This window comes from Calypte anna, chromosome 1 (genome assembly GCF_003957555.1).
Source record: "Calypte anna isolate BGI_N300 chromosome 1, bCalAnn1_v1.p, whole genome shotgun sequence".
Lineage (NCBI taxonomy): Eukaryota > Metazoa > Chordata > Aves > Apodiformes > Trochilidae > Calypte > Calypte anna.
The window spans coordinates 45,882,929-45,908,822 of NC_044244.1; the positions used below are offsets into that span (position 1 = coordinate 45,882,929).

The 25,894-nt window shown below is 35.4% G+C and overlaps 1 protein-coding gene across 1 annotated transcript in view; it reads left to right on the plus strand.

Moving 5' to 3' along the window:
* PLCZ1 (phospholipase C zeta 1) overlaps nucleotides 1-25,894 on the plus strand; it is a 43,500-nt gene that overhangs the window by 17,293 nt on the left and 313 nt on the right. The window contains exons 7-12 of the mRNA XM_008501170.2: nucleotides 8,163-8,390; nucleotides 9,461-9,617; nucleotides 11,140-11,256; nucleotides 17,739-17,911; nucleotides 20,877-21,009; nucleotides 22,852-23,001. Coding sequence (XP_008499392.1) covers nucleotides 8,163-8,390; nucleotides 9,461-9,617; nucleotides 11,140-11,256; nucleotides 17,739-17,911; nucleotides 20,877-21,009; nucleotides 22,852-23,001 — 958 coding nt within the window. The remainder of the gene's footprint in view (nucleotides 1-8,162; nucleotides 8,391-9,460; nucleotides 9,618-11,139; nucleotides 11,257-17,738; nucleotides 17,912-20,876; nucleotides 21,010-22,851; nucleotides 23,002-25,894) is intronic.

Here is a 25,894-nt window from a genome sequence, read left to right on the forward strand (position 1 = left end):
GTTTATGTTGTCTTCCCTCCCCTTTCCTCCCTCCCTTCTTCTTTTATCCTCTCCTCCCTCCCTCTCCTCCCCTTGTTTCCTCTGAAATGAGGCTTCCAGTCTTTCAGTTCTGAAAAAGGAAACAACATAGAAATTTTAAAACAAGATGTTTTAAACCAAAAATTTAAAATCTTCACTGCAAACATTTTATCTGTTTTCTGCTATTATTTTTTTTTCTTATATGGAAAAAATTTCCTGAAATTTAAGTACTTTATTGAAATGGAAAACTGAATTAACATTTTTTTTTTGTCAGTAAAAATGTTGATGGAACTATTTCATTGAGTTCTGTTAAGGCAAAAACATTCTTTCTTTCTTAGTGCATTTCTCCATAAGGTGATGTTTCTCAGCTGGCAGTTGGAGACCCCTGGGATATGAAGTCAGAAAAGGCAATTAGATGGGTGTTGAAAATTTTATAGTAAACTAAACTTTGTTCCATTGTTCCACTCATCTCATGTAGTACTCTTCAAGGACAAATGATTTTTAAAAATCTCTAGTAACATGAATACATCTATCCATACAAAATATTTATTTAGGCTTGTCACTTTTGTCTGATCTATCAGATATGTTTTATTTTTGTTTTCATAGTAACTAAAAAGTGAACAATGTAAATGAAAATATAGAGAGGAGGAGACACTGTCATAAGGAAAGACAATGCAGAGATATATTCTTGCAAAGTATTTGCCAGGAAAAATTTGGGAAGTAGTGTGTCCAGAAGTTGTGCTAAAGTATTAACATAACATTTTTTTCTATATTGCATCATCATATTTTCATATTACACCATCTAGTATTTCTTTGGAACCTTGAAAACTTTTCTGTAAAGCAGAAATGAATATAAACTCTATTAAGAATGAAGGCAAAATTAGTGTACTGCATCTGAATCAAGAATTCACTGAATCACATACTAAAAATATTACTTTCTATGAGATACCACTTACCCTATGAATACTGTGATGTGGGGAGTCATACTTCATACTTCCATAGCTTAGAGTTTTCATAAGTAAGCTCTAGAAATTTTGCCTGAAAACACATTCCTGGGTTCCATACTCATTCTTCACTTTAAATGTATGGTGTTCAGGTGAGATTCTTCTGAACTTTTAATCCTTTACAACTATGTGAAATGTATTCCCCATCTATGCAACATGTAAGAATTACCTAAAAATAATACACTGTCCTCAGCTGATCTACAAAAGTCTTGGTGTAATAAGCTGTTATGTCGAGAATGAACAAGGATTAGGATTGTCTCCATTGCCCTTAGCTGCTCTGATCAAGCACATAAAAATAATTAGGATTTTATTTTGCCCTGGAAATAGATGGCTATGACTGAATTTGCAAATACAGCTGTAAGCTTGACTTTTGGCTACAGTCTTATTGAGAAAAAACATTTTGGTCCATGTTCAAAGGGAGCTTAGTGGACTTTAACCTTCCAAGGTTAAAACTTAGAACCTTGTGCATATTCAAGGACTGGGTAAATTCATTTCCATTTGAGTTAGCCAGATGCTGAACTTAGTTTTAAGACATCTTTACTTGAGCAGTGCAAAAGGGATGTTATAGAACCACAAATGGTGAGTTTAAAATGCTTTTCATTAGAAGGATTCTCAGTTAGTGTAAAAAAAATAGTTGTAAAGTGTACCAGCTTTTTTAAAGATTGAGCTCTAGACAGAAGCTGTTGCATCTGATATGATTCTATAGCAATACAACTTGTAAAGCCATGCCAGGAGGAAAATTGTATCAAAAATGTTAAACCCAGTAACAGAATAAAGGCATTGTTCTTTTAATATGACAGTCTTCTAATTTCTAATATAGGTCTACTAAAATATAGTATGTGTCAGAATGATTAAGCTCATTGTAATTGCTCAGATACGAGATTGGCTCAGCAGAATATAAGTGTGCTTTGGCATGGCTCAAATGCAGTAAATAAACTCCCTTAGATGCTGATGTGACCAATAGCCTGATAACGAACTTTAAAGAAATTACTATGAATAATCTATTCAAGGGAATTAATGTACCTGCCTATATGAGTACTTTTACTTGCAAAACTCTTGTCATATATCTGTCTGTATTGTATTCATACACACAAAAAAGGAAAGCTTTGAAATCAGCTTCCTTTTTGAAACTGTCCTATGTAGCTATCTATATTTATATATGAACCTGTATCTTTCCTTGAATGTTAAAAAAATAGAAATATAAAATATACAAATTATTGGCTTTTTTCTTAGCATGTTTTGTTCAATATGTTTTTAAAGACTGTTCTAAATATTAATTTAAAATTATGATTTATTCAATGTTAATTATTTTTAGTTACACTGTCTTATACTAAACCAAAATAAATATAGGAGGTAAATTACTTATATGCTAAAATATTTACTTATCTTGATTATAAATTAATATTAATGTCACACTGAAGTAGCTCAGCATTACTTCAAGTCACTTTGCTATTTGTGTGTGTATGAATTTAATTACTATTACTTTTACTTTCAAATTAAGGTGTTTGGATTAGAGTTACAGTGCTTTACCTCCATTTCCCTTACAATTTTGGTTTCTTTCATCATCTTCACCCACCTTTATTTGAGCCCCACCCTCCTCCTTTCTGGTTGGATCTTAGCCAGGAAGATGGAATGATGTAAAGGGTTGAGGGTCTTTCACTCTTCATTGAAATAAATGATAACCATAGAGACACTTTTTGTAATACGCTCTGTTAGGGAATATTCCCATTAAATAATTGCCCTAGAGACCCAGTTGGTGGCCGGTCACTAGTGGTGTCCAACAGGGATCAGTTCTGGAACCAGTTCTGTTGAATATCTTTATTGATGATTTAGATGAGGGGATTGAGTCCATCATCAGCAAATTTGCAGATGACACTAAGCTGGGGGGGAGTGTGGATCAGCTGGAAGGCAGGAGGGCTCTGCAGAGGGACCTGGACAGACTGGAGAGTTGGGCTGATTCCAGTGGGATGAGGTTTAACACGGCCAAGTGCCGGGTACTGCACTTTGGCCACAACAACCCCATGGGGAGCTCCAGGCTGGGCACAGAGTGGCTGAGAGCAGCCAGACAGAAAGGGATCTGGCAGTCTGGATTGACAGGAAGCTGAACATGAGCCAGCAGTGTGCCCAGGTGGCCAAGAAAGCCAATGGCATCCTGGCCTGTATCCGGAACAGCGTTGCCAGCAGGTCCAAGGAAGTGATTCTGCCCCTGTACTCAGCGCTGGTGAGGCCACACCTCGAGTCCTGTGTCCAGTTCTGGGCCCCCCAGTTCAGGAAGGATATTGAGGTCCTGGAGCAGGTCCAAAGGAGGGCAACCAGGCTGGTGAAGGGACTCAAGCACAAGTCCTGTGAGGAGAGGCTGAGGGAGCTGGGGGTGTTCAGCCTGGAGAAGAGGAGGCTCAGGGGAGACCTCATCATGCTCTACAACTCCCTGAAAGGAGGGTGTAGCCAGGTGGGAGTTGGTCTCTTTTCCCAGGCAACTCTCAGCAAGACAAGAGGACATGGTCTCAAGTTGTGCTGGAGGAGGTTTAGGTTGGATATTAGAAAGAATTTCTTTATGGAGAGGGTGATCAGACATTGGAATGGGCTGCCCAGGGAAGTAGTGGATTCTCCATCCCTGGAGATATTTAAAAAGAGACTGGATGTGGCACTTAGTGCCATGTTCTGGTAACCACAGTGGTAGTGGGTCAAGGGTTGGACTTGATGATCTCTGAGGTCCCTTCCAACCCAGCCAATTCTATGATTCTATGCACTTCATATGTCTTTAAATGAAATGTGCATACTTCTGTCCATCAGGTCCTCTGATTGCCTGTGTCACAAAGAGTTACTGATCACTTGGTTGTTCATGACCTGTGCTATTACTTGTGCTAAAGCCTTGTTAGGCTTTTTTTTTAGCAACTTGCTTGTAGGATCCCTCAAAGGTTTGGCTCTGGACAAACCAGTTTAGGCCTGCTTTCTGAGATTTCTTTGGCAAGGACCTTCAACACCCAGCTTCTCCCTGTCACATGAGACTGAAATATCATACTTCTTTATAGAGAAATCCTCCTCATCTTGCAGCCACTACTGTTTTTCCTAGTTTTACTCCTCCTGTGAAGGTGAACGTGCAGCTCAATAGAGGGTTCCTTTTGATATTCACTGCTCACTGTTCTTCAAATCTGAATCAAAAGGTGCCCTTGTTTCCACATGAAATGGAATACCACATAATTTCTCCAAACATATCACAGAGTCATTTTCCAATTACAGGTTCTTATTTAGATCTTAAATTATATTTGACATCACTGACTAGTGCCAGAGATCCCTGATGACTGCACCAGCACTTCTGGATTATGCTGATATAAGGTGACAGAATGTGGTGTCTTGTGCAGCAGATTGTAGAACAACTTAGAAAATATCCAGATCTCAGAACTGAGATAATTTTTTACTTATCCTGCTGAATCCTTTCTCTCTAATGGATTTGACAGATACTAAAAGAAACAGACTTCAACTATAACATGGAAAAAAATGTAAACACATTGATGCTTTTGATGAAGGTTTATTCTTCAATTATTTTGAATTGTAGTACGTCAAACTACTTTATACTGCCAGTGTGACATACACATGAACTACTTAGGAATTTTTTATCATTTGCAGCTTTCCTAACAAAAAATTGCAAAGAGAGATAGATGCATTTTTAACTGAAAGTGAAACTACTGTTATTTTACAAGTCATCTTTCCCACACAGCTGCAACACCATTTACTACATTGTGATGGTTCAGAAGAATTTCTAGCCACAATTGCCTAGGTTTCCTCATGGTTATTAAAGCCATACCACCTAAATAAAAGAACCTATGTAATAATCTCCATGAGAGAAGGTCTCCAGTACGTTAATCTCTCTGGCATTTTAAGTCCTACCATCACAGGGAAAACCACCTAACTCCATACCTAGGACTCCTCTTTCACCTTTCTTTCACCTTTGTCTTCACCTGATCTACTGCTTTTTCAGAATAGTCACAGTTTTCCCAGAATGCACCAGTCTGGTACCAATGTTTTTGACATGTAGCTCTAACATTTGAGAATATGTCTTAGAGATTTATATCAGTACTGCAATTTCTTTGTTCTTCTGTAAAAACCTATTTCACTGAGAAACTTCCAAAACATGATTGTACCTGGCTGTCTAATCTCTGACAAATAGTTTCTCACTGACTGTCTGTAATGTTTGACAGAAGGGTAATAGTTTGATTAACCTGTGGCTATATGATTCAATTTTCAGTCAAATCTTCAAATTTCCCTTATCTTTGTAGAGTCTTATAGTCTTATTTTCTTATTATTGTAAAAGTAGGACATGAAGATTTTCACTCAGGAATTCAAGATCAAGTCTGCTTTCCCATATCTAATGCCTGTTGCTTCAGTGATGAATTTAATTCCTAATTTTTTTTATCTAACAAGTCATATATGCAAATGTCTCGACCAAGTCTTTGCATCAGAAATATCTTTGCTTCTTAACAAGTCAGAGATCTTTCCAGTCTACTGTTGCCTTTCATTCGGTTTACAGCATTTATTGTTGCCATGTTGAAAGCATAGCAAGTCTTGGTGATTTCCTCAAAAATCAGAAAAACAGTATTGTTTCCTCAAAAATCAGAAAAACAGTATTGTTTATCAGAAAATTTCTGGATTCTCTGTAGGTTCTGGTGAGAATTTACAGAAATCTCATCTGATTTATACACTGCTTCTGGGCATTGTACTTTACAGACTTTCAAATGAACGTGATTTGCCCCAAAATGTGTTGAGCAGGTCACAATCACTTTTTAATGACTTGTAGACAACTTCATAAAGTAATTAAAAACAAAGAATCGTCATACTTTATATCATCAACTATATGGGTCTTAGGTTCATAGTTTATTTACTGTATAAATATCAGATCCTTCTTTTGGCGAGGTATCTTGTTGGAACATTCAACCGTGGTAGGAAATCTGTGTATGAGGTCCCTGACTAGACCAAACTAATTATCCTGACCAAGCTCTGATCATCTTTCTCAGTTAATATCCTCCGGATTCCTTTCCCATCCACCCAGCAGAAAGTCAGTTGCCTAGGTGAAACGTTATCTCTGATATAGCACAGCTGTTTAGCCTTGAAGCAGACTGGCAAACAGCTATGTTCTGAGCAAGAGTCCTCATTTGGGGCCTGCATTTAATTATGCAAAAGTTTAAACTGATCTCAATCTTGTTACTTGGCAAGATTTTCAGGATTTGATGTTCCTCTTACTAAGCACCTATGAGCTGGTCAGCAGAGAAGAGCAGGCTAAATTTAAATAGAAAGTTATTTTTCTCTTTTTAGTACTCATGACCCAGATCCTCGGTTTGTTTTCTACATTTCTGACTGAAATTTGCTCCTCTTTACATTAATTGCAGTGGTCAGTAGGTGAGTTTGCCTGATCCATTCCAAAGTGCTTGTGATTTTTGTCTTGGAGTCTTGTATTACTTCAGCTGTTTTGATTTGTGTGTGTACTTCACATTCATTTGAATGCTGATTTTGTACAAGAACTATGGTTTGTTTATTTAATTTTAAAAATATTTATTCCAATTAATTGTATTTGACTTTTGTTTATGCCAGTGTTGAAGAACCATTACACTCTAGGGAAGGTCTGGTTTAGTATTATGTATTTTTTTAGTATGCTTGTATTTTTTTTACTCATACTTTGAGCTCATAATCTGCTTAAATGATTTAGACATTGGTACAAAAATATTCCATATGTTTAACACTTCTGATTACCAAGTAAATTAAAGAAACCAAATTCAACATAGTCACTGATTTTGTAACCATACCTTTGTCACAAGTTTTTTTGAGATCTCTTGAAGCTTAGACTTAAAATCTGTGGTCTTTTTTCAGTTTACAATTCACTTTAATTGAATTGGCTTCACAATTATAGGAAAATTCTCTGGCCCACAAAATTTCTTGTTACTGGAGTATTTTCTATAACAGTTTTTGATAGTAGGGCTGTGATTATAAAATGTTACATTTATAGGAAAAAAAAAAAGAAAAAGAAATGTTTGTCCTACTTCAGGGCATTTATATCTTTGTGAAGAGTTCATAAAAACAATTTTAAAAACTGACTTCAAACATCATGACTCATTTTTATATGATGACATAGACTATGGTCTTTTTTAACTTAAAGCAAGTTTACACATAGGAGGCAGTAATGGACCTAGAGAAAGGTGTTCCTTTTCTCATATACAAGGTCTTTTTAGATTTCCATAATTAAATCTTTGTCAAAGATAACAAGAGAAAAGACCAAAAGTGGATAGAATAGCTTTTAAATTGAGAAATACAAAGAGGCAAAGGAAAATTCTGAACTATTTAAAAATGTGAGTAGCATTACTCACATTAAAACCCCTTCTAAAAATATCACAGAAAAAAATGAGTGCATCAATAAGAAATGAAGGAAATGTTAAAGGACACTTTTATTCTAAATCACCAGTGTGGAGACACTAATCAAATCTTACACTAGTATGGCATTGATAGATTTTAAGCATAGGATATTTCATTCCACTGTCACACTGAGAAACTACTTATACAAGATCTGAAGTGATAAGGGGATTATCAGCAATGGGGATTGCCATGTACATCAGTGGAATTTCTATTTCTTTGCCTTTGACTCTAATTTCTATTATAACGATTTGAATTTATATATTTTTCTATCAATCACCCATACTTTTCATATTTAATTAATGGATAACTTAAAATACAATATTTCAGTTATCTTTTCTTTAACGTGTAAGTATTTTTTTCTTTTTTCTGTAACCTTCTTAGAAATAGAGCCTTCCTTATGAAACTTAAGGAATATTTTTGTGGATCGCTTAACCAAGAACCTAAGTCACTGGCAGCTCCTGTGTAGAAAAGTAGAGATGAATGTCAGCTACATAATAGCTGCTTTACTATGAATATTATTTAATAAATCTAAGTGAAATATATACTCATAGAACATAGGTGCACAGAAGAAAGCCATCTTATTAGAAATTATAACATTTAATAATTTCTTTCTTACATTCTATATTAGGGAAGTTGAAACATGCCCATTTAAAAAATGGGAAATTGTACCTAGATTTTTAAATCTACAATTAATCTTTACATAATCCTAAATACTACTGTGTAACCTCTTTTCTACAGGCATTAAAATTCAAAATTCTGATAAAAAATAAAAAAATTGGAACACTTGAGGAAGGTATGTTCAGAACAGAAGATGAGAGTCGTGGTGAGACAGGGGAAATTTCTGACTTTGAAGATATGTCTGATGAAGATGAGACTGATGATAAAGCCCCTCTGTATACAAGCAGGGACTCCACAAAAAGGAAAAGTGAACTGAGAGGTTCTGCTCCACCTCGGAAAAAGGCAAAGGTAACTTTTGTCTCAATTGAATTTAGAAAACACATAGATGTAAGATAGCTTTTTTTTTAAAAAAAAGTTTTCTTGATATAGAGACTCAATTTAAAAGTTAGGCTTTGAAGTTACTTATAACAATGTATTTTGAAATATTTTCAGGTCAAGGTTTCAGAATTTTCCTGATTCTTACAAACACCTCAGACTAGTGCATATTTTACTATCCAGCTAAAAAGAAACTCTTCCGTGTTCTCCCATCCTAAACTGCACCTGCATTTTTCATTTCCAAGGTTTCTACTTGTCCCAGATGCTCAATACCACAATAAATCTAAAACAAAGTAGTCCAGCTGCTTGGTTGGTCTCAAGACCATTCTGTAATTATGTCAATAGAACACTCAGAAGTTTCTGCCAGAGTTAAATATTTGTTTCCCACAGTCCATCAGTCTAGCCTTGAGATTTCTTTGAAGAGTTCCCATTCCCCTAGTTTCTTCTGTTCTGGATTTATGAATGAAATTGGGTATAGACTTCTGGTTGCACCCAAAAATAGTTAAGCACTTAAAAAAGGGAAGGTATTTTTACATTTACTGTATAAAAACTTAACATTAATACTATTTCTTTAAGAGAGTGTAAATATTAGATGTAATAATCCTGTTGATGGTCAAATTGAACTTTTTTTTTTTTTTTTAAACCACGTGGTAATCTATCTGAGTGAGAATATTTATTCTGAGGTCCCATTCTATTCTCTGTTGGAGGGTGAGAGAGCATTCGGATCCACATTCCAGATGCCCTAGTGATGCTGTTGGCTTTGGCTGTGGTAAATGGTAAAGCTGTCCAACAAAACACTGTATTAGGAAGCATTTGAAGCATCTCTCCATTCACCCTATAACTACTATGGTGAACTCTGGGGTCAATAAACTTAGTTGTCTCTGATTGGATCACCTGTCACTATCAAAAGTGATATCTTAAGTTCACATATTCATTAATTATGACACAAGTTCCCATGGTTTATACATTCTTCTGAAATGTTAATAATAATAATGAAATTGTGAGGTTTAAATTATTTTATTATTTTACATTGTGACTATTAGGTGAAGAAGATAAAAATTGCTTTAATGTTGTCGGACCTTGTGATTTATACCAAATCTTCAAAGTTTGTGAGCTTCGAGCATTCCCTAGCTAATCAGAAGTGCTATGAAAATAATTCAATTGGAGAAGCTCGAGCAAGAAAATTTGTAAAACATGCAGGTACTTTCTTTTGATTTAATAAGATAAAAGTTAAAATGTTGCTGTGGTTCAAAACTTAGGAGTCGGAAGAGTTAAAAATTTATGAAACACATGCTGTTCAATTTTATTTGGTAATTTTTATGACACTGCTTTAGAAAAATCTTGTAATTTGCATGCCATTTTTATATTAAGTTGGTTTTGTGAGGAAAATTGAAATTCAGCTTTGTTTTACTTTCATGTAGTTTTAGAAGAACAAATATTAACATAGTACCCAAAATGTATGAATACCTTTTATTTCATTGTTTAGAAGTAATAGTCAATACTTGAAAAAGTGTGGAATACATTTCATTCCCCATGTCTGGTCTGTTGTACAGACTGGAGTTAGTAATGCATTACCTGCAATTATTCAATGATAACTGCAGGTAAGAGAATCACCACTGATGGACTGAACGAACCCCATAGCAGGCACTTTGCTCCATCAGACCAGATCTTCACACCAGCCAAACTGGATCATTCAAAACCCATTCTGTGTTGGAGCATCTCCATTTCATGCAGCAAACAGATTGCAGCCTCTGCTGTTTTTAGTCCAACTGCCTGCCAACAGCCTTAAGGCAGTGTTAAAAACAGAGATCACTGACCATGAGAATGAAGGCTGCCACGGGCTCATTCAGTCAGGGCCAGCCCAGCTGCCATCCACTGCTCTACAAAGATGTTTCAATGGCTGGCTGGGTGAATGTTGCTGAACGGCATCAAAACAAGGAGGCTTTTGCCAGCCAGCCATAGTCAGAGTCCTCTCTGGTCCTTCTCCAATGTAGTGGGGAAAATAGTTCTATGGGAAAAAAAAAAAAGTGATGAGGGATGGAAAGAATCAGAGTGCTGACCCTGGAAATGTAAAGCTTTATGTTCCATTGCTGAAGAAGAACGGCGCAGGTAAAAGTAATCTTGTGTTTTCCATAGCTGTAGAGTTTATGTCTATTTGGTAGGGATCACTGATATGTGGAAGTTAACATATAGTTAATAATTAATGTGTTCTGGAGATTATAAAGGAATAAAGTGTCTTTTAGAAATGTGCTGTTCACTCGTCTTGAAATTATTCAGTCATTTTATTTAAACTTCAAAAGAGCAATCAAACAAAGATGTTTTGGGGATGATTTTCTTCCCGTTGAACTAATAAAGAATGAGTGGGCTTTATGATCACTTTCCTGTTGTGTGTAATTCAATTTTCCAGGAGAATACAGTGAACTTTATTGTAAAAATTATCTACCAAATTTCAATGAAGGGTTTAAAGCTTTTAAGTAGGATTTTACCTGTAACTGAGAGTGACCTCAGGTCAACCTACATAAAAACATCTTAAAATAGAAATACATTGTAATGACAATCATTGTGTAAAAAAAAATTAAAATTGCAAGATGATATTATTGTTTTTCTTGTTCTTGTTGCTGTTGTTATTTTGTTGTTTTTGTTGTTACTATTAATAATTTCATATAGCCTGTCTTTATTACTAAAGTTTTTGTTGCCAAGATTTTGTCATTCTATTTTTCAGCCCAAGAGTTTGTTTCACATACTTTAAGATTCATTACAAGAATCTACCCAAAAGGAACAAGAACAAGCTCTTCAAATTATAATCCTCAAGAGTTCTGGAACGTGGGGTGTCAAATGGGTATGTATGTTTGCAGATACTGTTGCATTGCAGGATTTTCATTGCATCTACAGATGCAAGATATGGGCACAAATTTCACTTTGCCTGCAGGGTCTTGGAGTTTATGTGCACCTTTGCTCCAGGCTTCCTTTTTCCCTTGTTTCCTTTCTCAGCCCTCTAGATATATTCCGTTTCAAGTTACCTTCTCAGAAATATTTTTATCAGTGTGCTATTTCTATCATGCTAATGCTTATTTTTTGTTCTTGTTGTTATTGTTTAACCCTCTTATGTATCTCCAACTGCTCCCTTGCAGTTACAGAATTAGAAGGAGCATCATGCCTCATCTTTCACTGAGAGACTTCTATTCCCATAGCTTTGTCCCTGACTCAAAGTAATGGAGAAGATCCCCAAGCCCAAACTTCTTACTATTTGTTGTACCAATTCTAAGCTATTCCATACTGTCAGTGCCACATGTTGAGGTAAAGTGGCAAAGAGTGACTAGGGAGATTTCATAAATTTGGCCACTCATTTATGGCTCTTCTGTGAAAGAACTGAGATGTACTCAGATCCCCATAATTCTCCCATTGTTACAAATTCTACTTCTCATCCTGACTGTTGTATTGAGGTATATTACAATTACAGTCTAAGTAAAAAAATTAAGAGTTAGTATAATTATTTCCATGTCTGTGTCACTCTAAGCATTTATTTATAGTACAGATTTGGACTTGGGCTAGACTTTCTGGAGGTATCTTGCCATTACCATACCATTTGGAATTGATTTTATTATATTTTCTTCTTATGGTTGATCCTCACTTAACTTTGTGTCATACTATTACTGGATTATTTCATCTGGAGTGGTGCACTCTCTGTATACTATCTACATAGCTATTAAAAACTGGCAACTTTTTTCATGCTTAGAGGAAATGCTTTCCAAGATTCTTAATTTCAAATTGAATTAATCTCTTGGGCTTATTAAATTGCAGTTTAATAGGCTTTTTTTTGTAGCCTAGAAAGCTGATCACTGATCTCAGCAAATAATTTCGGTACATTAGATCTCAAGAAGGACTGAAGTCTTGCAAAAATGACTACACTGACTGTTGAGTCAGAGTATACTTTAAGAGAAAAGTCATTCTGACAATTAGTATACAAAACATGATTTTGTTTCTGTGCAGGGGCTTTGGGCCCCTTCCTGGAGAATCAAAAATATGCAGGAAGTGGTTAAATTTGCCCTCTTGGTCACATCATTTGCATTTTCATTTGAAGACACATTTTTCTTATGGGAACATGCTGAATAGAGAAAAAATTCTCTACAGATATTATTCCCAAGCCATGTCAGATCTGTTATTGATTCTCTAATCAGTTTTAGATAACTGCTTGGCAGTAATAGAAGTGCATTTCACAATGCAGCTCCCAAAGCTCCACTCAGTGAATCTTCTGCTGATGTCATTCCACTGATTTAACACAGATATTTAAATTTTAATGTCTTTCCTGTGTCCATATAGTACACATAAGCAAAGCTGGAAATTATAATTAAGCTTAATAAAGTCTGAATAGCTAAAGTCCCATTCTGTTCTGTAAGGAGGGAAAATAATACACTATTAAAGAAAATGACTTTTTTTTTTTTTTTTTTTTTTTTTTTTTTTTCCAGATAACAAGGTGAGAGACTGTATACTAAAGTTCCTACAGTTAAGTCTGCTGTGTCTTGTAAGGGAACCAATCCCTTTATACTTTTTTTTTTTTTTTTTTTTTTTTGTGGATACAACTGTTCAAAAAGTTTGGGTGGGATATCACCTATTTAGTGGCTTGGCAAGAGGGCTAAAGCTGCAAAAATATTAAAAGAAAATCATAAGGACTAAGGCAAAGGGGATGCTTAGGCCACTTAAAAGACTGACTTTAGACAATATGAATTGCCAGACATCCAGAGATGATGGTGGGGATCAGAACCTGAGGAGGCTGCTGTAATTTAGCAGTCTTAATTATGCTGGAAGTCTTTCTAGTTTTTCAGAAAGATGAAGATAAAAAAAGCTTTTAAAACTCACCAAGTTCCATCATTTTTCTAGGTTATGTAGTCTGACCAGGTGGTGATGGATCACGTTATCTTCCTTACACTTGCTGATACTGAGAAGGTTTAGAGAGTATTATGTTATGCATTGGATTTCTCTTATGCAAATTCCATCAGACTGCATATTAGATTAAAGAACATTTTCAATATACTAAAAGGGAAATATTATTTGTACTTGAGGATATTGTGATAGGTAATGTTTGCACAGAGCTTAGATATTAGTGTTATATTTATCATTCAGATGGTGAAGGTATTACATATTTTAGTTTGATAGAATTTGTTTACTACTGAGAAGAGATCCTCCTGCTGTGTATGCTGCTTCTGTTAAAACAATTGCTTCCTGGTATATGTAACAGGTGACAATTTGTCAGCATGTTTTGTTTTATCCTTCCTTTATGTGTTTTCTAGAGGTTTCAACTTGATCTAATAACTGAATATCTTCCCTTTTCATCCACATTTTGTGTCATACTCAGATAGCATGCCCTTTATTAAGGGCTTTTGGTGCATGGTATTTTAGGAGACTGCATAAAATTCAGACAAGTTGAGATGGATTTCAAAAGAATAAAATGCAATTAAGTAACAAATTTTAAGGAAAATTGGTGAAAAATGTGTGCTTATCCATTAAAAGTCTTCCCTCTTAAATGCAGAAAACATATTAAAACTCAGGGTTGTAATATAGCTAATAGAATCAGAAAGAAAGGAAAAGAAAGGAAAAGAGAAGAAAAGGGAAGAAAAATGAAAATGCAAATGAAAGGAAAGGAAAATGAAAGGGAAGGAAAGGTAAAGGAAAAGGAAGGGAAGGGGAAGTGGAAGGCGAAAGGGGAAAGGGAAAGGGAAAAGGGAAAGGGAAGGGGAAAAGGAAAGGGAAAAGGAAAGGAAGGGAAAGGAAAAAGGAAAAGAAGGGAAAGGGAAAAGGAAAGGGGAAGGGAAAGGAAGGGGAGGGAAAGGGAAAAGGAAAGGAGAAGGGAAAGGAAGGAAAAGGGAAGAGGAAAGGAAGGGAAGGGAAGGGAAGGGAAGGGAAGGAAAGGGGAAAAGGGAAAGGAGAAAGGAGAAAGGAAAAAGTAAAGGAGAGGAGAAGGGGAAGGGGAAGGGGAAGGAAGAGAAAGGGAAGGGAAAGGAAGGAAAGGAGTAATTTAAAAGTCCCAAAAGAAATATTAGTTGAGATGCAGCATCACTGACAAAAGACATGCAATTTTCTTCAGCTGCCTCCAGATCATAGCCACTTAGAAGTCTAAAGAACCTCAGTCTCACTTTGGTTTTCAAAAGCTTTGTTATCAGCCTAAAAATCAATTATGTCTTCAATGGTGGTGTTTATGGAAGGTGTTATATTTGAATACTTAGATTGTGGTTAGTTCTGTAATTGGTTGTTGGACAGACTTCATTTAATTGTATGTGATCCAGAGGTTTGGGATGAATAATATGTCCTCTGTATATCTCTGGGTATTATGGGTTGTTTCATATTTTTGAAGCTAGGCTATTTCATTACTTGCATTTGCAATATGAATTTGTTCACATTCAGGGCCAATGGGGACAGTCATGGCAGATTTGGTACTTTGCAAGAAGATTTGAGTATTAAATTCTGTGATCTGGAAGAGATTCAGACTTAGAGTTCCTGGAAGATTTGGAATCTTTTCAGATTCAAGAATCACACAGAGGAATTATTTTGCTCAGATTGTCCTCCAAGCCCATATTTTGTCCTCCTGTTTTGATTTTTATGCCAATATTAAAAGGCTTATTGTGTTCAATGGAAAAACTGAGGAGAAAGTTTAACACAGTTCTACACTTCAGGTGCCTGTAGTTTTCCATGTAATCTGTATGGTAAGATTGTTTATTGCTCATATGGTTTCATGGTAAGCATATTTAGGCTTCTTTCCAAAAGAAAACAGCATCTAAAAGCAATATTCATATATGCATTAAATTTGTATTTTTTCATAAAACAACACTACAAAGCCTATTAGTGACAATTCTGTTCTTTAATTCAGCAAAACTAAAATGAAACATTGGGTAGAGATTTGATCTTCCTTGCATAAATATATAGCTGAGACTGCACTGCTTGAAAATGGAAAACATAGATTTTAATTTATGAACTTTGCCATTTCTCAAAGAAATGTAAGGGTTATAACTACATCTAATTAAAAGAAAAACTATGCATCAACAGTTCACCATAAAGTATTATCCTGCAAGGCTTCAAGAAGCTACAAACCTTGCAAGCAGTTGCACCTCAGAATATATAATACAAAGCTAAATAAAAAAATAACCCTAATCAGGTTACAGCTTGCAATACTGGGCAATTTGTGGGTAAATTAAAGCGACTATTCAGTGTGCTTTTAACTTATTCTAAAGTTAAATAAAATTAGGTAAAAATATGGCATTGATGTTTGAAGTTATCAACCCATAACAACGTTGCTCTTCGCTGGTGTTGCAAAAGTAATGTTTGCAGTATGATAAAATGTAAACTACTCTCCTTGTTTCTGCTGTTAAATCAGATTTTTCTGCTTAGTAGCTTATGAAGCTTGGACAATTTAGCAACAGTCTCATTATGTGCAATCATATAATTTGCTTCATCATGTGGAAGCTGCTGTTTGGAACTATGACGGTTCAATTTGCCTAATTTCAGCTCCACTTTTTAAACCATATAAAGGGAAAGTATGGGCTAAAAATTATCTATGGATTGAGAGATGTTGGGTTATCTGCAAATCATGTCAGATTAAAGGGACCTCAGGGTTGCAGCTCTGTAGCATTCATTGGACTGTTTTAATCAATGTATTAAGCTATAATGAGGGTCATACAGCATCATATTTAAGCCTGTTTCTTTATCATGTGCTGAATCATATAAATCAAATTGTGAGCCACTGCCAGAACTATGTGAAGACAATGTTTAACCACTTTTAAAACTTTATGATTTGCCATGGGCAACATGATTATTTTTAAGTTCAATTTTTGTTGTCAAAGGTAAAATAAGCTTGAAGTTCCTTTGCATAGTGACACAGAATCTATGCCTGGATCTACATTAGCAGTTAGTTCAAAGAAGGAATACACGCTGTGTTTTATTAGTGGTGGTTTGCTTGGGTTTTGTTTATCTGGGTAATTTTTAGGCAAGGTTCCTAATTGTTCCTACCCAATGTTGATTCATGTTGATTCATACATCCACAGATGAGATCCTTTCCAGGTGAGACAAAGGATGCACTCTGGGAGAAGTTGACATATTCCAGCTATTAATTGCTATTGACCAGGCTAGAGATCATCCAAAAATGTGTAATATGAACATTAGGTCTGTAGTACCAGTTGCTTCAGCATACAGATCTGTTTCTCTTTGTGTAGTTTACTACAGATTTTTTTAAATGGATCACCAAATCAGTGAAGAAATAAACAGTTTTTGTGGTGAAACAGATCTAAACTCCATGCGTTTTCCACATGAAATAAGGATTTCTGAATTCTGCCAAACGTTCATTCAATACGTATATATTATCTCACAGGAACATGTAATAAGGTCATCCTCTGGAATTATTATGAAGAGCTGTGCTGCTTAAAGTCTTCAGTTTTTTCCTACTAAGTCATCAAGTAAATGACTTTTTGTCATCTTCTATTTAACACATCAAGTTATCACTTTGCTGACTTGAATTGTGTGTTTTCTATTTTGAATGTGAGAGGAAACTCAAATGTAGCAGAACAGAGGAAAATTTCATTAAACAGGTCTATCTCAATGTTGGCTTTATCTCCTGAGTTGCAATATCCTGTTGATGAGACATATGCTATTGTTGCTGCTACAGCAAACCAAAAATGTTTTGAGCTGCTAAGCTGTCAGGAATATGCTGGCAAAAAACACCAGTATTGGAGAATTGAGCTTGAAGAGAGTTTGCTCACATAAGTTTAAAAACACTTTAAAATTTGCTTTTTTTTCTATAATCTTCCATGTATTTTCATTGAATATCCTAATGCTGACCTAATCCTTCTTGATCTTTTGGGTGATAATAATTAGTGACAAATTCTGGACTGTAACTAAGGTTAGTCATAATCTTATGTTTTTGTCTTCTACATCAGAACTTTGTAAGCAGGTTCAGAGTGTAGAGTGATACCACTGCAGAGAAACTATATTTAAATGTAGTCCTTATGGAGAGAAAAGTTCTCTCCTTTCATATTCTCCAAGGGCTAATTTAGAAAGAAAAATGAAAACACACAACACACTGGAATTGTAAAAAAAAATCTATAGGGTAACTTTTAAAGATGGTGCAGTTCTACAAAGTACACTTATTTTGTGCATGGATCATTCATTATTAAATACTGCTAAATATAAAAGAAAAACATGGTCTTACATATGATTTGAAAAACATACATATTTTAATCTTATTTGGTTTTGGTTTTACTGTTATTGTCAGAAAGCTGTTTTATCAAAAGGTATCAAGTCTAATTCACTAAAATCAATATTTATTTAATTTTATAGTGGCATTGAACTTCCAGACACCAGGAATACCAATGGAGCTGCAAAATGGAAAATTCTTAGACAATGGTGGATGTGGCTATATTCTGAAACCAGAATTCTTGAGAAACAGGAATTCATTGTTCACCCCACACAATGTGGGAACATACGGTAAACAGCTGTCTCTGTCCATAAGGGTAAGCTTGTTAACTGTTGGTTTGTTCCATAAAGTGTAAAAATAAAAACTACGTAGTTCATACTTATTTTTTATCTATTATTGTTTTTTAAATTTTATCCCCATTCCTGGTTGTTGGGAAATTTAATAATTTTTTTAACAACGTGTTCAAACTTGTATCTACCACTGTTTGGGTGCCTTTCCATCTAAAATTCACCTATATTTGCTAAAAATATGTAGGTATTTAGAATTTATAAGAGTTTGTGAAAATGCATTATTTTCATGGTGTTGTGTACAGAAGTGCAAATATAAATTGCACAGTATCTCAAATGTAGCTGATAAACGGACTTACCAGTTACACTTGTGGGGAACAAATTCTGAAAATTCAAAAATCAAATGTACACTTTTGGTGTTATTTTCTTTAAGTACTTTATGTACTAGCATAAGGCTAATTGACAAATAGAAATGTCTAATGATACTATAGGAAGGTTTATGTTCTCGTAAGTTCCATTATCTTCCTAGTCATACACAGAAGACGATAATCCTAAAATCATATGAATAACTGTAAAAAGATGCATAAATCAATAACCATTTGAATTATTCCTAGTTCTCCCAAATTTAACTTTTATTTACTTCTTAAAAATATTAGAAATACTTGTAATTTTAAAAAGAATGGGTTAAAAAACCCCTTCTTTTGTGGTCAAGTAGGTGTTTTACAATTTTTCATTAGTTAGAAAACTATATTTTCTGAATTTAAAAATGTTATTTCTGATTACACACTACAATACCTGCATAAAAGCTTTTTTTTTTTTTTTGTATAAAATTAATGTATGATTGCTATTTTGTTTCTTTTAGAGAAACAAATAGGGGAAATAAAAAATTAGCTAATAGCAATTATAAAACACTTACATAATGTCTGCACTTAATCAAGAACATTTTAATATCCTAACGGTGAGCACAGCAATTATGAAGAGACATTGGTAGATGATTTCAAGCACCTGTGCACATACATCAGTTATTTCACTCCTCATTTTCATAAAGCTGGTGTTAATTAAGATAAGGAAAAATTATCCAATTTTAATGCAAGAGACAAACAATTCCATTGACAATGGGAAGAAAATGTCTGAGTTTGGAAGAAGAAGGACAAGTCAAAGGCAGATATTTCTCCTGAGGACATAGACTGTGGCAGTAAGCTGGGTAGGGCAGGGTACAATGAAGCAATGGCATTCCCAGCAGCTGAGGTGCAGAGAGACAAATTTAGGAGCAAAAAACTGGGAATAGGGGTTGAAATAAAAAAGAATCGTGGGGAAGAGTGAAAAGAGTTTGTGCTAAAGAATAGTTACTGGAGAAATAATTAATAGAGGACAAATATATAAACCACCCAGAGGACAGATCTCTCAGACTGACTGTGAAGGAATGAAGGACTGAATGAAGGAATGGATGAAGAGAAGAACATAAGTTAATACAAACCTCACACTGGGCCTGTTTTACTGAATTCATTATACTTAAATTGATGTGCCACAATTGTTGTGAACAAGCAGCATATAGACTTGAATCAGAAATACAAATACTCAAGGTACTCATATGTAAGCTTCTGAGCCTACCCTATTATTTACTACTGTCTCTGTCTGCTTCATCTGGTGTTTCAAAAAATTATTGGATTTATGGATTTGGGACATAGTGTGCTGAAAAGAGCACACTTTTCCCATATTTTGGCAGATTAGACTGGGTCTAGCAACAAGGAAAGCAGGACTTGGCCAAAAAGGATGAATTTTCCTCATGACATTTGGGACACATCACGGAATCTTCTCCGATTCAAAGGGGGCAGCCAAACGTGCTTGCATCTTAAAGAGCTTTCTAGTGTAGGTGGCCATTTTCTAGGAAGAAAGCAGATAGCATCAGGGTTTACTAAGCCACTGCTCTCCCATGTATTAGGACAGAACTTTTCTTGGAGCAAGTTGTCAGAGAAAATACTGGAGATGAAGTTGGAATTTTTGGAGTTGAAGTTTTTTTTTTGTTGTTGTTGTATCATCAGTTTTGATGCTTAGTCCTGGCATCTGGATGATACAAGTCATGTCTTTCACCAAGGTTTGCATGCAAGTCCAGAAGAGATCCATAAACATGATTAGGGGGATGGAGCACCTGTCTTATGAAGACAGGCAGAGATAGTTGGGGAGAGAAAAAAGAAAAGAAGGCTCTGGAGTGACCTTATAGCATCCTTCCAGTACTTGTACAGGGCTTACAAGAAAGCTGGGAGGGGCATTATAATAAGGGCATGCAGTGATAGAACAAGGGGTAACTTTTAACCTGGAGGAGGGTAGATTTAGGTTAAACATTATGAGGAAATTCTTCATTATGATGCGAGATTATGGGGCAGTCTGAGGGATAACTTCCAGGTAGCTAACTAAATTAAGGAGGAAATCAATAGGGAGCCTACTAAGTGCAGAGGTTTTATGTGTTACTGTGAAAAAGATTTCTCCAAGATTATTCTTTGCATAGTAAAGACATATAATTTTTATGGCTTGTTATTGAATAAAAATTTAAATATGAAAATTCTTATTTAAAACATACCAGATTTTTTTTTTTTTTAACAATGAGGGTGCTGAAAGACTAGAGCAAGTTACCTAGAGAGGTGGTAGATGCCCCATCCCTGGAAACACTCAAGGTCAGGTTGGATGGAGGTCTGAGCAACATGATCTGGTGGAAGATAGATGTCCCTGCTCACTGAAGAAGGAGTTATACTAGATGGCCTTCAACCCAAACCATTTTATGATTCTATGATTCTAGGAAATTAGACAAGAATTAAGCTAAATGAGAAGCAAAATATTAATTGTGTTTAATATGTATTTTTATAACAGTATATTTCTGGCATACTCTTCTTACTGTAGTTTCTTATGGATTAATTTTTTGTTACAATGGATGCTATATGGCTACTACGTAATTTTTTCTTACAATTATATCAATACATTCCAACTTTAATTTTTCAGCTCATCAGTGCTCATCAATTACCACCTGCTAACCTGTCAAAGACCAGCAAAACTGACCCGTTAGTGCAGATAGAAATTTATGGTGTGCCACAAGACCAAACAAAAAAAAAATCCAGTGTTGTCAAAAGCAATGGTGAGTATCAATCTTATTCTCTTGACTGAACAAAACACAATAATATTTTATAAGGAACTACCATTTTTTCTTCCCAAGGAGTTGTTATGTACATCCTGTGACTGCAACCCTTTCTCTCTAGACTAGAATCTTCTGGTACAAAATCTGCAGTGTAAATTCATGCTGTATGCCATTGCTGTAGAACAGTAGATAAAGGAAGTACAAACTCTTCTTGTTGGTGGCACTCTCCTGAAGGATGCTGGAATGCATTGTGTTTACTCACTTTGGTGGGCTCACCCTGGACTTTAGCTCAGCCTCACACAGCTGCTTGTTCACTCTCCCCCAGTGGGATGGGGGTGAGGGTCAGAAGGGCAAAAGTGAAAAAACTCTTTGGTTGAAATAAAGACACTTTAATAACTAAAACAAAAGATGTATGCACAATCAGAGCAAAATAAAAAATTTCCTCACCAGTTCCCAGGGGTGAACTGCCCAACACGGGCTCAGATATTTCCAGGAAATCAGGGCTCCCTTGTGTGTTATGCTTACTTGGGAAAACCAACACTGTAAGTCTAAATATCTTCCCTTCCTCCTTCTTTGCTCCAGCTTTTTTATACTGTGCATGATGCTACATGTCTTGGGGTATCCTTTTGGTCAGCTGGGGTCAGCTGTCCAGCTCTGTCTTCTCTCAGCATCTTGCACATGCCCAGACTACTTGCTGGGATGGGGAAAGGGAGGTTGCAGCATGAGAGAGATAAGTCCTCAACACTGTAATCAGTGCTCAGCAACAGCTAAAACACTGGTGTGTTATCAACACTATTTTGTTGACAAATCCAAAGCATAGCACCTTATAGGTTGATAAGAAGAAAATGAACCTTATCCCAGGCAAAACCAATACACTAACTGGAAAGTTAGACATTTTTTCTGTAGAAATTTTTATGAGTTCATCACTTAGCCCATGAAGTTTCCAGTAGGATTAGTCCCTTAATTGCCTTCTGGAAGATGAAGTGTGTGTGTTTTATAGTTGTCTTTGAGTATTCCCAATTCCCATACCTTTATCATAAAGACTTCCTTTATGTCCCAGACTTAAAGGTGTGATCCCCTTTCTTCTGTGCCTCTCTTCTATTTTTTCCTTTTTTCTTTTTCTTTCTTTCCTTTATTTTTTTTTCTTCTTTTGTACATGGCTGCTGCTTTAAATAGGCCCCCAATTTTCTTTCTGTATGAGCCTAGCTCATTACTAGGCACTTCTATCCTCTTCTTCATCTGGATTTTTTCTCAAGTGATCATTTTACTGCCTTAATTTATTTAGTTCCTGCCTCATTTCCAGCACTTTCAATGGTGAAACTTTGGCAAAAATATGAAACTGATACGGCTATAAGAAAACTTAAGTTGAGCAAGTGGCGGTAGTTGATCAAGGGTTGGACTCGATGATCTCTGAGGTCCCTTCCAACCCAGCCTATTCTATGATTCTATAAGGATTATTAACCTAGCTAAAGCTTTCCCATTTTGCTGTCTTCTAAGAGATGATACCAACTTCATTAGGCTTTTGATTTACAGTGATACATGGCTTATACATTACAAATCCTTCAAAAGGGCTGCCCTGGATTCTGTAGGCAATCCCAAGCTCTCTCTGTTTGCTTCACTCTGAGAGCTTCCGTTTTACAGTTTTAGCTCCATATTCTATATATAGTGATCTATAAACAACTGAAGTCAGTGGGAGTCTCATCATTTATTTTAATAGACACAAAAATCTAGGGAAGAAGAATGAATATTTACCACTTCAGACTAGTGACAGCAGATACAATAATTTAGATAGTAAGTTAAATAAACTAAATTGTTCATTGATATATTTTCTCTTTTCATCAGCTTTGAGCCCCAGATGGGATGAAGTTTTCACTTTTTCTTTACAAGTTCCAGAACTGGCATTGATACGCTTCTGTGTGAAGGATGATAGTTGTCTGGTTGCAAATGAATTCATTGGCCAATACACTTTACCAGTGCTGAGCATGAGTAAAGGTATGACTTTCATGTGGGCCACCTACAACAGCTCAAAAGAAAATCTACATTACCCCAGGGTTTCATGGTAACTGTAGTATTGATAGCATACAGCATTATGTTTATTTCCTAAAGTAGAATTTTATAATCATAGGTAAAAATTGCACATGTAGTTTTAAGTCACTTCAGTCTTCGAATGCAAATCTGTGGTGTAGAAATCAAAATAATATTATGGACAGTAATTATTCCTATTGCAGTATTCATTTCTAGAAAAAAAAATGCTTGGATTGTATTTTAATTCATTATTATAGGAAACAGAGGTTAGTCAGCACTACTGGAGAGGCAACAGTTTAGTGCACTCTCTACTCAGGCTCAAAATCCAACACAAGCCAAGTTAAAAAAAAAAAGAAACCCCTCCCCCCCAAAAATACCCCTCAGGTAACTATTTGAAACTTTTTATTATATAAATTAAGCATAATATTTATAGTATTTTTATTGATAGTGTTCTTTTTGTTGTAGTGGAATAGCATCTAGAATTTTTTCTGAATAATAGGCTGCACATAAAGAGCTGACACAGAGGTCAGTCGGCCACGGAGAAAGGCTTATGTAAATTGGCTCTTCACTATATTGAATTTCCAAAGCTATTTCTGACAAAACAACCAACCAACTTTTATTAGTGAATGAAGATGTGAAGGGAAAGTGTTAGAGCTGGCAGTGGGCACTGTGCCTTTTTTTCTTAAGCTTAAGGTGATTTTTAATGGCTCTTTCTTTCCAGGTTCTGAAGCCATAAAGTTGTTTGTGATTTTTAGGTGAGGTTGAGGAGTCACAAAAAATTGAGGATATTACACTTGTATTTCTCTGACATAAATGTTTACACTGATCACCTTTCACTTTCCTTTTATATTATTTATATTTACTTATATTTAAGGATGCTGGAAAAACAAAACCACTTTCCTTTTATATTATTTATATTTACTTATATTTAAGGATGCTGGAAAAACAAAACCACTTTCCTTTTATATTATTTATATTTACTTATATTTAAGGATGCTGGAAAAACAAAACAAAACAAACATTGCAAATTTAAATAGCAGACACCAAAGCTTACATAAGCTTATAAAACTATTGATTTGGGCTTTTTTTTCACTTTGTGTATAATTTTTCATCGTGTCTCTGATATGTCTATATGACATATAGATGGGGGATTCATATTTTGGAAAGGTTAAAGCTTGCAGATTCTACAGAAAAGATTTTGGGTCAAGTAATTCAAAATTTTAGGAAATGAATGTAGGTACAAAAACTATAAACAGTGCCAAACCCGTTGCCCCAAACCCTCCTGTGTGGAGGGAAAATAAAATGTATTAGGATGCCCAGAAGCATAAATAAACTGATGGAACGTAAGATAATTTCAAAATTTATTGCAGTGCTTAACACTGAGACCTTTGGATTCCAGGTCTGGAGCCATGGTTTTGCTTTAGGTACCTAAGTAACCTAAATAGTTAAACAGAGAAATATTATGTCTTATAGAGGGAGCCACAATTCCTTGGGAAAGAACTGTCTAAACCGTGCTGGGGAGTGTGACAGGATTTAAAATTCACTCTTCACAGCTCTGATTGCTTTAATCTGCACAACAAAACTGTCCCTTCTTCCCCAGGATTCATATCCCTGAGGTGTCCCCTGAGGGCAAGTTGCTTCCAAAAGCTGAGCAGTCCTCAGTCTTTTTTTTTCTGTGGCAGGTAGGCAGTGGGACAAAGGTGTGCCATTGACACCCTTCCCTAGAAACTATTCAAATATATATGTATCATCACTGCCTTCCTTTCCCCAGCTCAGCTCAGCTTTAGATTTAGATGGGTGGCTAGAGGCAAGATGAGGTGGGTCTTGCATTAATGAGTCTGCCATGGAGAATACTAATACAGAACAGGAATTCTGTCATTGCTGCTATTATCACTTGATCAATGAATAGATAGTTATTGGAAAAACTTCAATTAAAAAAAAATGTTTTACTTCTTTCAGGATACTTTATAGAATATTCTGTTGATGGAGGCTAGGACGCAGTCTTTAGAAGTTAGTCTTAGCCCTTAAAGTGTATCTTTGGATAGGAAATAAACCAAGTCTGCCATATATTGTGTGCATGGTCTAAAAATTTATCTCAAATGCATATTGCCTGGACACAGCTTTAATATATGCTGCCCAGTAGCTGAACCTCAGATGCCATGTGAAATTAAAAAAAAAAATATTAAGAAAATTTAAAAAATAAAGAAAATCTAATCCCAAATAAGTCAGTCCCAAAGACTCCACACACATCCATACATACCTGAAGAAGGATTTTGAAAATTGCAGTTCTGAATGTAGATACTTATTCATAGGAGATATTTACTTAAATAACTACACTGTTACATTGTAGATACCAGATAAAATACACAATATTTTTCAATTAAAAGTGGCTTTTTAAAAAATTATTATGAAACAACATATTTACAGTCATATAAAGCATCATAGGTTAGGGGTTTTGGAGAGGGGATTGTTTTGTTTTCCAAGCAGGTGAGTAAAAAAAGTTTGAAGTTGAGAACTACAGCTTCTCCAAATGCTTCAACAACCAGATGAACGTGTAGGCTCTGAGACTGCCTTATCTCTAATACTGAGAATCACTCCTATGTATAGCAAGATACTTAGCAGACTTATGATGTAATGGTGGAAGATCTTACACTACATTAGTGGCTGCCTCAGCTGGACATTATTGCATTACTGCTGCAAGACCTTTCTTGTCTAAGGAACCAACACAGCTGCTTCTCAAGTTATCTAACATGCTATCAGAACAAAGCATGCAGTACATAACATCTTTGGATGTTAAAATTTAACTTTTCACCATACTTAGATATTACTGAGCTAAAACAGTTGGAAGAAACAGCACATC